The 12290-nt window shown below is 46.5% G+C and overlaps 1 protein-coding gene across 1 annotated transcript; it reads right to left on the bottom strand.

The window, feature by feature from the left end:
- Window positions 1-2703: 2703 nt before the first annotated feature.
- LOC144106818 (uncharacterized) lies at window positions 2704-12028 on the bottom strand. The gene is made up of 5 exons (XM_077639767.1): window positions 11803-12028; window positions 9527-9758; window positions 7251-7482; window positions 4975-5206; window positions 2704-2930 (listed from the first exon to the last, which is right to left on the bottom strand). The coding sequence occupies exons 3-5, from the start codon at window positions 7372-7374 to the stop codon at window positions 2783-2785; spliced, it is 504 nt and encodes a 167-aa protein (XP_077495893.1). The 5' UTR covers window positions 7375-7482; window positions 9527-9758; window positions 11803-12028; the 3' UTR covers window positions 2704-2782.
- Between the last annotated feature and the right edge of the window lie 262 nt (window positions 12029-12290).

The following is a 12290-nucleotide window of genomic DNA, read 5'->3' as shown; positions in this document are numbered from 1 at the left end:
CAGCTGCGGCTACTGGTGTGGCGAAGGATGGCCGTAGCCCCCGCTGGTCGGTTCCACCGGCGTGTCGTGCGTAAGTCGCGGCGAGCAAAGATAAGGCAGCGATGGCAGCGGTTGGTTCAACAGCTGTGTGTCCGAACCCGTACCGAGCTCGTCTTAGTAGCACTGGCTCTGATGGTCGTAGATGTCGTGACAGCCACCGGACCCTGCGATGCATCACACCAAGGGAGAGGTGGTAAATTGAGCGGTGTAGATCAAACACAATTAACTTAAATAGGGGTTAAGAATTTGCACCACAACGTAACCACGACAACGAAGCCTCCCGCTCTGGTGCGTCGCAAGCAGCGGTCGGAGCGCTTGCGGTAAAAAATTAAAGAAAAGCCCATGACAACAAATGGAGTTCGTCGGCTGACGAGGTGTGCGTCCGCAACCTGTTCTTCCCGAAATTGCCTTTAAAACAGCATCAACAAAATTAATAATGCGCGAGCCTTATACGGATCGTAGCGAATGAAACCCGGCGTTGTTGCCTATACCAAATGGCCCCAAAACCCCAATGACGACATCAGCACAGCTGCATAGCAACCATGAGAGAGTGAACAAAGGACCCATTGTATACGTAGACACCCAATGGCCAATACGGTCAAGGCCAGTAGGACCAATGTTTTTAGCCTGAATGCTTTTGATACGAAGGATTTCACTCTAAAGGCTTTCAAGCTAAAGACATTTACAGTAAAGGTCTCAAACATAAAAGCCTTTGAGGTATTTGTACTGCTTACTCGACAGGAAACAAAAATCAACTATAGTAGCACACAATGAGAGACAAATCCTTACGCATTCAAAGCACTGCAGTAGTCTTAAGTCCAATCTAAAGTTTTTACATTGGACCAAAGCTCACGCTTTACACAGGTAATCTTGAGTTACTTCCGCCAGCTTCCCTTTATAGGGCATCAGTTGCTTAAGGCGCTAATTGTGCTTGATGGCTTTCGTTTAAAGTTCGTACGCAAAACTTGCATCTTGGCAACCGATTTGAACTAAGTTCAAATGCCCCTTCTCTATACCTGGGTGCCTGCGCTTAGCCTGCGCACATGCGAACCTTTGCCGCCACCAAAAGTCGTGAAACGCGCCACCTCAGCAATGCAGATCTGCGCCCACCTGTATGGCAGGCCAAAAGGACGAAGGAAAGATTGTGGTAGAAGAACTAGTCACTCTGTATATGCAGTGCCTAATGACCTCGAAGTTTTATGGCCAGAAGTTTGTAAGAGCTCTAACATTATCGTAACTGATAAGAAAAGACGCCAAGGACTTGAAAAATTACAGACCGATCAGCTTGCTCTGCGTTGCTTGCAAGCTATTTACTAAGGTAATCGCTAATAGAATCCGGACAACCTTGCACTTCAACCACCATAATCATCAGGCAGGTTTTTGTAAAGGATACTCGACTGTAGAACATATTCACACTATAAATCATACGGTAGAGAAACGCGAAGAATATGACCAACCGCTATCTGTATATATAGTTAGGAGAGAGGCCCTCGTCACTCACGCTTTTACACAGTGTGTACCACACAAGTCCCGATCATTCTTGCAAGAACTACTGGAAGTCTTTGGCTGATGGCACAGCCAAAGCTATGACCTTTGGCGCAGCAGCGGCGCGTGGTATGCATCATCGGCGAGCCCGTATAAGTTGCCTGCGTTGCGGTGCGACTCGAGAATAGACGTTTTTCGCGTTCCGGATACTTATTAGCGGGGACGTATACAGGTTGACCGGATACTTCTCGCGCAGTAACATTCATGCGGCCAGGAGGGGCCACCGCGCTTGCGCAGGAGGCCTCGGTAAACTGTTATACATCTCCGCTAATACATCTCTGCTTGCAAAAAAATATATTAGATGTATGCGAAAAACGTCATAGACGTTTTCAGTGCACCTTCTCCAGTGCACGTAACTAGTCGAAAAAGCAAAACATTTTCGAGCCACAGCGCCAAGGCTAATAGCACTGTATAAATTCCATAATCTGAAATGGCTATAACTAACGACCAGCTACAGATCTCAAATTCCAATTGGGCTCCTAACTCTGACAGTTAAAAAGTTGATTATAAAATTTATTTAACCACCTTAGTACATAAGACGACTCCCAGATTTTCTGATACCGCCAACATTGTTATTACTATGCCGCAAAAGGCATATTTTTCCTCCAAAAACCAATTTTTGAAAATTTTTGGAACACTCGGTATAAAGCCGGCAGGAATAATTGTGGCGCAGATTCGCTAGCAGTATGTGGAGCTCAACGCGCGTCATAGACACACGGGCTATGAGGGAGGGGACGGCGTAGTGGATGGCGACGAATTATTAGAGACAACCTCGGATTCCTTAAGGCGCACATAAATTGTATAACACATCGGATGCTTTCGATTGTTGTTGCATCTCACCTCCATCGGCATGCGGATGCGTCGTGGTAGGGATTCTTTCCCGTTACCTTGGGATGAGCAGCGGAACGCCAAAGACACTCAACGAACGTGATGGGTTTCTTCGGCTATCACTCTAAATACGAAATGATTAAAAAAACAATAAGCTGCCCTCAACGCACTCTCTTTTGTAAAGGGAGAGCCTTAGAGGACAGCTTACTTCTTTTTTACTCCCCCACAGACGTAATCGTGCATAGAGTTTAAGTGCAGGCGGGTAACTCCCATCACGGACACTCACACGAATACACAGGTTTCGGAATCCTCTGCTGCTCCGTATTCAGGTACATCGAAGGCGAAGGTGGCGCGGCGAAGCGTTCTGTTTTCAGCTCCCATTCCACCAGAGGCTGCAGCTGCGGTTCCATGTGACCCAGCTGCCTTCCCGGGCTGCCAATGAACGATGGCAATGGAGTATGCACCAACAAAGACTGGCTGGATGATGAGAGCCTGCTGCTGGGCCTTGACTCCGAACCCTGCAGAACAGGAACAAGTAGGAACAGGTGGAGTTAATGTAGAGGTTCCTAGAATTTGCGCGTAGGTCAAACATATTTTCTCTCCCAAAAAAAGCCTTTGAGGTATTTGTACTGCTTACTCGACAGGAAACAAAAATCAACTATAGTAGCACACAATGAGAGACAAATCCTTACGCATTCAAAGCACTGCAGTAGTCTTAAGTCCAATCTAAAGTTTTTACATTGGACCAAAGCTCACGCTTTACACAGGTAATCTTGAGTTACTTCCGCCAGCTTCCCTTTATACGGCATCAGTTGCTTAAGGCGCTAATTGTGCTTGATGGCTCTCGTTTAAAGTTCGTACGCAAAACTTGCATCTTGGCAACCGATTTGAACTAAGTTCAAATGCCCCTTCTCTATACCTGGGTGCCTGCGCTTAGCCTGCGCACATGCGAACCTTTGCCGCCACCAAAAGTCGTGAAACGCGCCACCTCAGCAATGCAGATCTGCGCCCACCTGTATGACAGGCCAAAAGGACGAAGGAAAGATTGTGGTAGAAGAACTAGTCACTCTGTATACGCAGTGCCTAATGACCTCGAAGTTTTATGGCCAGAAGTTTGTAAGAGCTCTAACATTATCGTAACTGATAAGAAAAGACGCCAAGGACTTGAAAAATTACAGACCGATCAGCTTGCTCTGCGTTGCTTGCAAGCTATTTACTAAGGTAATCGCTAATAGAATCCGGACAACCTTGCACTTCAACCACCATAATCATCAGGCAGGTTTTTGTAAAGGATACTCGACTGTAGAACATATTCACACTATAAATCATACGGTAGAGAAACGCGAAGAATATGACCAACCGCTATCTGTATATATAGTTAGGAGAGAGGCCCTCGTCACTCACGCTTTTACACAGTGTGTACCACACAAGTCCCGATCATTCTTGCAAGAACTACTGGAAGTCTTTGGCTGATGGCACAGCCAAAGCTATGACCTTTGGCGCAGCAGCGGCGCGTGGTATGCATCATCGGCGAGCCCGTATAAGTTGCCTGCGTTGCGGTGCGACTCGAGAATAGACGTTTTTCGCGTTCCGGATACTTATTAGCGGGGACGTATACAGGTTGACCGGATACTTCTCGCGCAGTAACATTCATGCGGCCAGGAGGGGCCACCGCGCTTGCGCAGGAGGCCTCGGTAAACTGTTATACATCTCCGCTAATACATCTCTGCTTGCAAAAAAATATATTAGATGTATGCGAAAAACGTCATAGACGTTTTCAGTGCACCTTCTCCAGTGCACGTAACTAGTCGAAAAAGCAAAACATTTTCGAGCCACAGCGCCAAGGCTAATAGCACTGTATAAATTCCATAATCTGAAATGGCTATAACTAACGACCAGCTACAGATCTCAAATTCCAATTGGGCTCCTAACTCTGACAGTTAAAAAGTTGATTATAAAATTTATTTAACCACCTTAGTACATAAGACGACTCCCAGATTTTCTGGTACCGCCAACATTGTTATTACTATGCCGCAAAAGGCATATTTTTCCTCCAAAAACCAATTTTTGAAAATTTTTGGAACACTCGGTATAAAGCCGGCAGGAATAATTGTGGCGCAGATTCGCTAGCAGTATGTGGAGCTCAACGCGCGTCATAGACACACGGGCTATGAGGGAGGGGACGGCGTAGTGGATGGCGACGAATTATTAGAGACAACCTCGGATTCCTTAAGGCGCACATAAATTGTATAACACATCGGATGCTTTCGATTGTTGTTGCATCTCACCTCCATCGGCATGCGGATGCGTCGTGGTAGGGATTCTTTCCCGTTACCTTGGGATGAGCAGCGGAACGCCAAAGCCACTCAACGAACGTGATGGGTTTCTTCGGCTATCACTCTAAATACGAAATGATTAAAAAAACAATAAGCTGCCCTCAACGCACTCTCTTTTCTAAAAAGAGAGCCTTAGAGGACAGCTTACTTCTTTTTTACTCCCCCACAGACGTAATCGTGCATAGAGTTTAAGTGCAGGCGGGTAACTCCGATCACGGACACTCACACGAATACACAGGTTTCGGAATCCTCTGCTGCTCCGTATTCAGGTACATCGAAGGCGAAGGTGGCGCGGCGAAGCGTTCTGTTTTCAGCTCCCATTCCACCAGAGGCTGCAGCTGCGGTTCCATGTGACCCAGCTGCCTTCCCGGGCTGCCAATGAACGATGGCAATGGAGTATGCACCAACAAAGACTGGCTGGATGATGAGAGCCTGCTGCTGGGCCTTGACTCCGAACCCTGCAGAACAGGAACAAGTAGGAACAGGTGGAGTTAATGTAGAGGTTCCTAGAATTTGCGCGTAGGTCAAACATATTTTCTCTCCCAAAAAAAGCCTTTGAGGTATTTGTACTGCTTACTCGACAGGAAACAAAAATCAACTATAGTAGCACACAATGAGAGACAAATCCTTACGCATTCAAAGCACTGCAGTAGTCTTAAGTCCAATCTAAAGTTTTTACATTGGACCAAAGCTCACGCTTTACACAGGTCATCTTGAGTTACTTCCGCCAGCTTCCCTTTATACGGCATCAGTTGCTTAAGGCGCTAATTGTGCTTGATGGCTCTCGTTTAAAGTTCGTACGCAAAACTTGCATCTTGGCAACCGATTTGAACTAAGTTCAAATGCCCCTTCTCTATACCTGGGTGCCTGCGCTTAGCCTGCGCACATGCGAACCTTTGCCGCCACCAAAAGTCGTGAAACGCGCCACCTCAGCAATGCAGATCTGCGCCCACCTGTATGACAGGCCAAAAGGACGAAGGAAAGATTGTGGTAGAAGAACTAGTCACTCTGTATACGCAGTGCCTAATGACCTCGAAGTTTTATGGCCAGAAGTTTGTAAGAGCTCTAACATTATCGTAACTGATAAGAAAAGACGCCAAGGACTTGAAAAATTACAGACCGATCAGCTTGCTCTGCGTTGCTTGCAAGCTATTTACTAAGGTAATCGCTAATAGAATCCGGACAACCTTGCACTTCAACCACCATAATCATCAGGCAGGTTTTTGTAAAGGATACTCGACTGTAGAACATATTCACACTATAAATCATACGGTAGAGAAACGCGAAGAATATGACCAACCGCTATCTGTATATATAGTTAGGAGAGAGGCCCTCGTCACTCACGCTTTTACACAGTGTGTACCACACAAGTCCCGATCATTCTTGCAAGAACTACTGGAAGTCTTTGGCTGATGGCACAGCCAAAGCTATGACCTTTGGCGCAGCAGCGGCGCGTGGTATGCATCATCGGCGAGCCCGTATAAGTTGCCTGCATTGCGGTGCGACTCGAGAATAGACGTTTTTCGCGTTCCGGATACTTATTAGCGGGGACGTATACAGGTTGACCGGATACTTCTCGCGCAGTAACATTCATGCGGCCAGGAGGGGCCACCGCGCTTGCGCAGGAGGCCTCGGTAAACTGTTATACATCTCCGCTAATACATCTCTGCTTGCAAAAAAATATATTAGATGTATGCGAAAAACGTCATAGACGTTTTCAGTGCACTTTCTCCAGTGCACGTAACTAGTCGAAAAAGCAAAACATTTTCGAGCCACAGCGCCAAGGCTAATAGCACTGTATAAATTCCATAATCTGAAATGGCTATAACTAACGACCAGCTACAGATCTCAAATTCCAATTGGGCTCCTAACTCTGACAGTTAAAAAGTTGATTATAAAATTTATTTAACCACCTTAGTACATAAGACGACTCCCAGATTTTCTGGTACCGCCAACATTGTTATTACTATGCCGCAAAAGGCATATTTTTCCTCCAAAAACCAATTTTTGAAAATTTTTGGAACACTCGGTATAAAGCCGGCAGGAATAATTGTGGCGCAGATTCGCTAGCAGTATGTGGAGCTCAACGCGCGTCATAGACACACGGGCTATGAGGGAGGGGACGGCGTAGTGGATGGCGACGAATTATTAGAGACAACCTCGGATTCCTTAAGGCGCACATAAATTGTATAACACATCGGATGCTTTCGATTGTTGTTGCATCTCACCTCCATCGGCATGCGGATGCGTCGTGGTAGGGATTCTTTCCCGTTACCTTGGGATGAGCAGCGGAACGCCAAAGCCACTCAACGAACGTGATGGGTTTCTTCGGCTATCACTCTAAATACGAAATGATTAAAAAAACAATAAGCTGCCCTCAACGCACTCTCTTTTGTAAAGGGAGGGCCTTAGAGGACAGCTTACTTCTTTTTTACTCCCCCACAGACGTAATCGTGCATAGAGTTTAAGTGCAGGCGGGTAACTCCCATCACGGACACTCACACGAATACACAGGTTTCGGAATCCTCTGCTGCTCCGTATTCAGGTACATCGAAGGCGAAGGTGGCGCGGCGAAGCGTTCTGTTTTCAGCTCCCATTCCACCAGAGGCTGCAGCTGCGGTTCCATGTGACCCAGCTGCCTTCCCGGGCTGCCAATGAACGATGGCAATGGAGTATGCACCAACAAAGACTGGCTGGATGATGAGAGCCTGCTGCTGGGCCTTGACTCCGAACCCTGCAGAACAGGAACAAGTAGGAACAGGTGGAGTTAATGTAGAGGTTCCTAGAATTTGCGCGTAGGTCAAACATATTTTCTCTCCCAAAAAAAGCCTTTGAGGTATTTGTACTGCTTACTCGACAGGAAACAAAAATCAACTATAGTAGCACACAATGAGAGACAAATCCTTACGCATTCAAAGCACTGCAGTAGTCTTAAGTCCAATCTAAAGTTTTTACATTGGACCAAAGCTCACGCTTTACACAGGTAATCTTGAGTTACTTCCGCCAGCTTCCCTTTATACGGCATCAGTTGCTTAAGGCGCTAATTGTGCTTGATGGCTCTCGTTTAAAGTTCGTACGCAAAACTTGCATCTTGGCAACCGATTTGAACTAAGTTCAAATGCCCCTTCTCTATACCTGGGTGCCTGCGCTTAGCCTGCGCACATGCGAACCTTTGCCGCCACCAAAAGTCGTGAAACGCGCCACCTCAGCAATGCAGATCTGCGCCCACCTGTATGACAGGCCAAAAGGACGAAGGAAAGATTGTGGTAGAAGAACTAGTCACTCTGTATACGCAGTGCCTAATGACCTCGAAGTTTTATGGCCAGAAGTTTGTAAGAGCTCTAACATTATCGTAACTGATAAGAAAAGACGCCAAGGACTTGAAAAATTACAGACCGATCAGCTTGCTCTGCGTTGCTTGCAAGCTATTTACTAAGGTAATCGCTAATAGAATCCGGACAACCTTGCACTTCAACCACCATAATCATCAGGCAGGTTTTTGTAAAGGATACTCGACTGTAGAACATATTCACACTATAAATCATACGGTAGAGAAACGCGAAGAATATGACCAACCGCTATCTGTATATATAGTTAGGAGAGAGGCCCTCGTCACTCACGCTTTTACACAGTGTGTACCACACAAGTCCCGATCATTCTTGCAAGAACTACTGGAAGTCTTTGGCTGATGGCACAGCCAAAGCTATGACCTTTGGCGCAGCAGCGGCGCGTGGTATGCATCATCGGCGAGCCCGTATAAGTTGCCTGCGTTGCGGTGCGACTCGAGAATAGACGTTTTTCGCGTTCCGGATACTTATTAGCGGGGACGTATACAGGTTGACCGGATACTTCTCGCGCAGTAACATTCATGCGGCCAGGAGGGGCCACCGCGCTTGCGCAGGAGGCCTCGGTAAACTGTTATACATCTCCGCTAATACATCTCTGCTTGCAAAAAAATATATTAGATGTATGCGAAAAACGTCATAGACGTTTTCAGTGCACCTTCTCCAGTGCACGTAACTTGTCGAAAAAGCAAAACATTTTCGAGCCACAGCGCCAAGGCTAATAGCACTGTATAAATTCCACAATCTGAAATGGCTATAACTAACGACCAGCTACAGATCTCAAATTCCAATTGGGCTCCTAACTCTGACAGTTAAAAAGTTGATTATAAAATTTATTTAACCACCTTAGTACATAAGACGACTCCCAGATTTTCTGGTACCGCCAACATTGTTATTACTATGCCGCAAAAGGCATATTTTTCCTCCAAAAACCAATTTTTGAAAATTTTTGGAACACTCGGTATAAAGCCGGCAGGAATAATTGTGGCGCAGATTCGCTAGCAGTATGTGGAGCTCAACGCGCGTCATAGACACACGGGCTATGAGGGAGGGGACGGCGTAGTGGATGGCGACGAATTATTAGAGACAACCTCGGATTCCTTAAGGCGCACATAAATTGTATAACACATCGGATGCTTTCGATTGTTCTTGCATCTCACCTCCATCGGCATGCGGATGCGTCGTGGTAGGGATTCTTTCCCGTTACCTTGGGATGAGCAGCGGAACGCCAAAGCCACTCAACGAACGTGATGGGTTTCTTCGGCTATCACTCTAAATACGAAATGATTAAAAAAACAATAAGCTGCCCTCAACGCACTCTCTTTTGTAAAGGGAGAGCCTTAGAGGACAGCTTACTTCTTTTTTACTCCCCCACAGACGTAATCGTGCATAGAGTTTAAGTGCAGGCGGGTAACTCCCATCACGGACACTCACACGAATACACAGGTTTCGGAATCCTCTGCTGCTCCGTATTCAGGTACATCGAAGGCGAAGGTGGCGCGGCGAAGCGTTCTGTTTTCAGCTCCCATTCCACCAGAGGCTGCAGCTGCGGTTCCATGTGACCCAGCTGCCTTCCCGGGCTGCCAATGAACGATGGCAATGGAGTATGCACCAACAAAGACTGGCTGGATGATGAGAGCCTGCTGCTGGGCCTTGACTCCGAACCCTGCAGAACAGGAACAAGTAGGAACAGGTGGAGTTAATGTAGAGGTTCCTAGAATTTGCGCGTAGGTCAAACATATTTTCTCTCCCAAAAAAAGCCTTTGAGGTATTTGTACTGCTTACTCGACAGGAAACAAAAATCAACTATAGTAGCACACAATGAGAGACAAATCCTTACGCATTCAAAGCACTGCAGTAGTCTTAAGTCCAATCTAAAGTTTTTACATTGGACCAAAGCTCACGCTTTACACAGGTAATCTTGAGTTACTTTCGCCAGCTTCCCTTTATACGGCATCAGTTGCTTAAGGCGCTAATTGTGCTTGATGGCTCTCGTTTAAAGTTCGTACGCAAAACTTGCATCTTGGCAACCGATTTGAACTAAGTTCAAATGCCCCTTCTCTATACCTGGGTGCCTGCGCTTAGCCTGCGCACATGCGAACCTTTGCCGCCACCAAAAGTCGTGAAACGCGCCACCTCAGCAATGCAGATCTGCGCCCACCTGTATGGCAGGCCAAAAGGACGAAGGAAAGATTGTGGTAGAAGAACTAGTCACTCTGTATACGCAGTGCCTAATGACCTCGAAGTTTTATGGCCAGAAGTTTGTAAGAGCTCTAACATTATCGTAACTGATAAGAAAAGACGCCAAGGACTTGAAAAATTACAGACCGATCAGCTTGCTCTGCGTTGCTTGCAAGCTATTTACTAAGGTAATCGCTAATAGAATCCGGACAACCTTGCACTTCAACCACCATAATCATCAGGCAGGTTTTTGTAAAGGATACTCGACTGTAGAACATATTCACACTATAAATCATACGGTAGAGAAACGCGAAGAATATGACCAACCGCTATCTGTATATATAGTTAGGAGAGAGGCCCTCGTCACTCACGCTTTTACACAGTGTGTACCACACAAGTCCCGATCATTCTTGCAAGAACTACTGGAAGTCTTTGGCTGATGGCACAGCCAAAGCTATGACCTTTGGCGCAGCAGCGGCGCGTGGTATGCATCATCGGCGAGCCCGTATAAGTTGCCTGCGTTGCGGTGCGACTCGAGAATAGACGTTTTTCGCGTTCCGGATACTTATTAGCGGGGACGTATACAGGTTGACCGGATACTTCTCGCGCAGTAACATTCATGCGGCCAGGAGGGGCCACCGCGCTTGCGCAGGAGGCCTCGGTAAACTGTTATACATCTCCGCTAATACATCTCTGCTTGCAAAAAAATATATTAGATGTATGCGAAAAACGTCATAGACGTTTTCAGTGCACCTTCTCCAGTGCACGTAACTTGTCGAAAAAGCAAAACATTTTCGAGCCACAGCGCCAAGGCTAATAGCACTGTATAAATTCCACAATCTGAAATGGCTATAACTAACGACCAGCTACAGATCTCAAATTCCAATTGGGCTCCTAACTCTGACAGTTAAAAAGTTGATTATAAAATTTATTTAACCACCTTAGTACATAAGACGACTCCCAGATTTTCTGGTACCGCCAACATTGTTATTACTATGCCGCAAAAGGCATATTTTTCCTCCAAAAACCAATTTTTGAAAATTTTTGGAACACTCGGTATAAAGCCGGCAGGAATAATTGTGGCGCAGATTCGCTAGCAGTATGTGGAGCTCAACGCGCGTCATAGACACACGGGCTATGAGGGAGGGGACGGCGTAGTGGATGGCGACGAATTATTAGAGACAACCTCGGATTCCTTAAGGCGCACATAAATTGTATAACACATCGGATGCTTTCGATTGTTGTTGCATCTCACCTCCATCGGCATGCGGATGCGTCGTGGTAGGGATTCTTTCCCGTTACCTTGGGATGAGCAGCGGAACGCCAAAGCCACTCAACGAACGTGATGGGTTTCTTCGGCTATCACTCTAAATACGAAATGATTAAAAAAACAATAAGCTGCCCTCAACGCACTCTCTTTTGTAAAGGGAGAGCCTTAGAGGACAGCTTACTTCTTTTTTACTCCCCCACAGACGTAATCGTGCATAGAGTTTAAGTGCAGGCGGGTAACTCCCATCACGGACACTCACACGAATACACAGGTTTCGGAATCCTCTGCTGCTCCGTATTCAGGTACATCGAAGGCGAAGGTGGCGCGGCGAAGCGTTCTGTTTTCAGCTCCCATTCCACCAGAGGCTGCAGCTGCGGTTCCATGTGACCCAGCTGCCTTCCCGGGCTGCCAATGAACGATGGCAATGGAGTATGCACCAACAAAGACTGGCTGGATGATGAGAGCCTGCTGCTGGGCCTTGACTCCGAACCCTGCAGAACAGGAACAAGTAGGAACAGGTGGAGGTAATGTAGAGGTTCCTAGAATTTGCGCGTAGGTCAAACATATTTTCTCTCCCAAAAAAAGCCTTTGAGGTATTTGTACTGCTTACTCGACAGGAAACAAAAATCAACTATAGTAGCACACAATGAGAGACAAATCCTTACGCATTCAAAGCACTGCAGTAGTCTTAAGTCCAATCTAAAGTTTTTACATTGGACCAAAGCTCACGCTTTACACAGGTAATCT

This window comes from Amblyomma americanum, chromosome 1 (assembly GCF_052857255.1).
Source record: "Amblyomma americanum isolate KBUSLIRL-KWMA chromosome 1, ASM5285725v1, whole genome shotgun sequence".
Classification (NCBI taxonomy): Eukaryota; Metazoa; Arthropoda; class Arachnida; order Ixodida; family Ixodidae; genus Amblyomma; species Amblyomma americanum.
The sequence above is the reverse complement of the archived record's forward strand: the minus strand, read 5'-3'. Positions and strand labels throughout refer to the sequence as shown.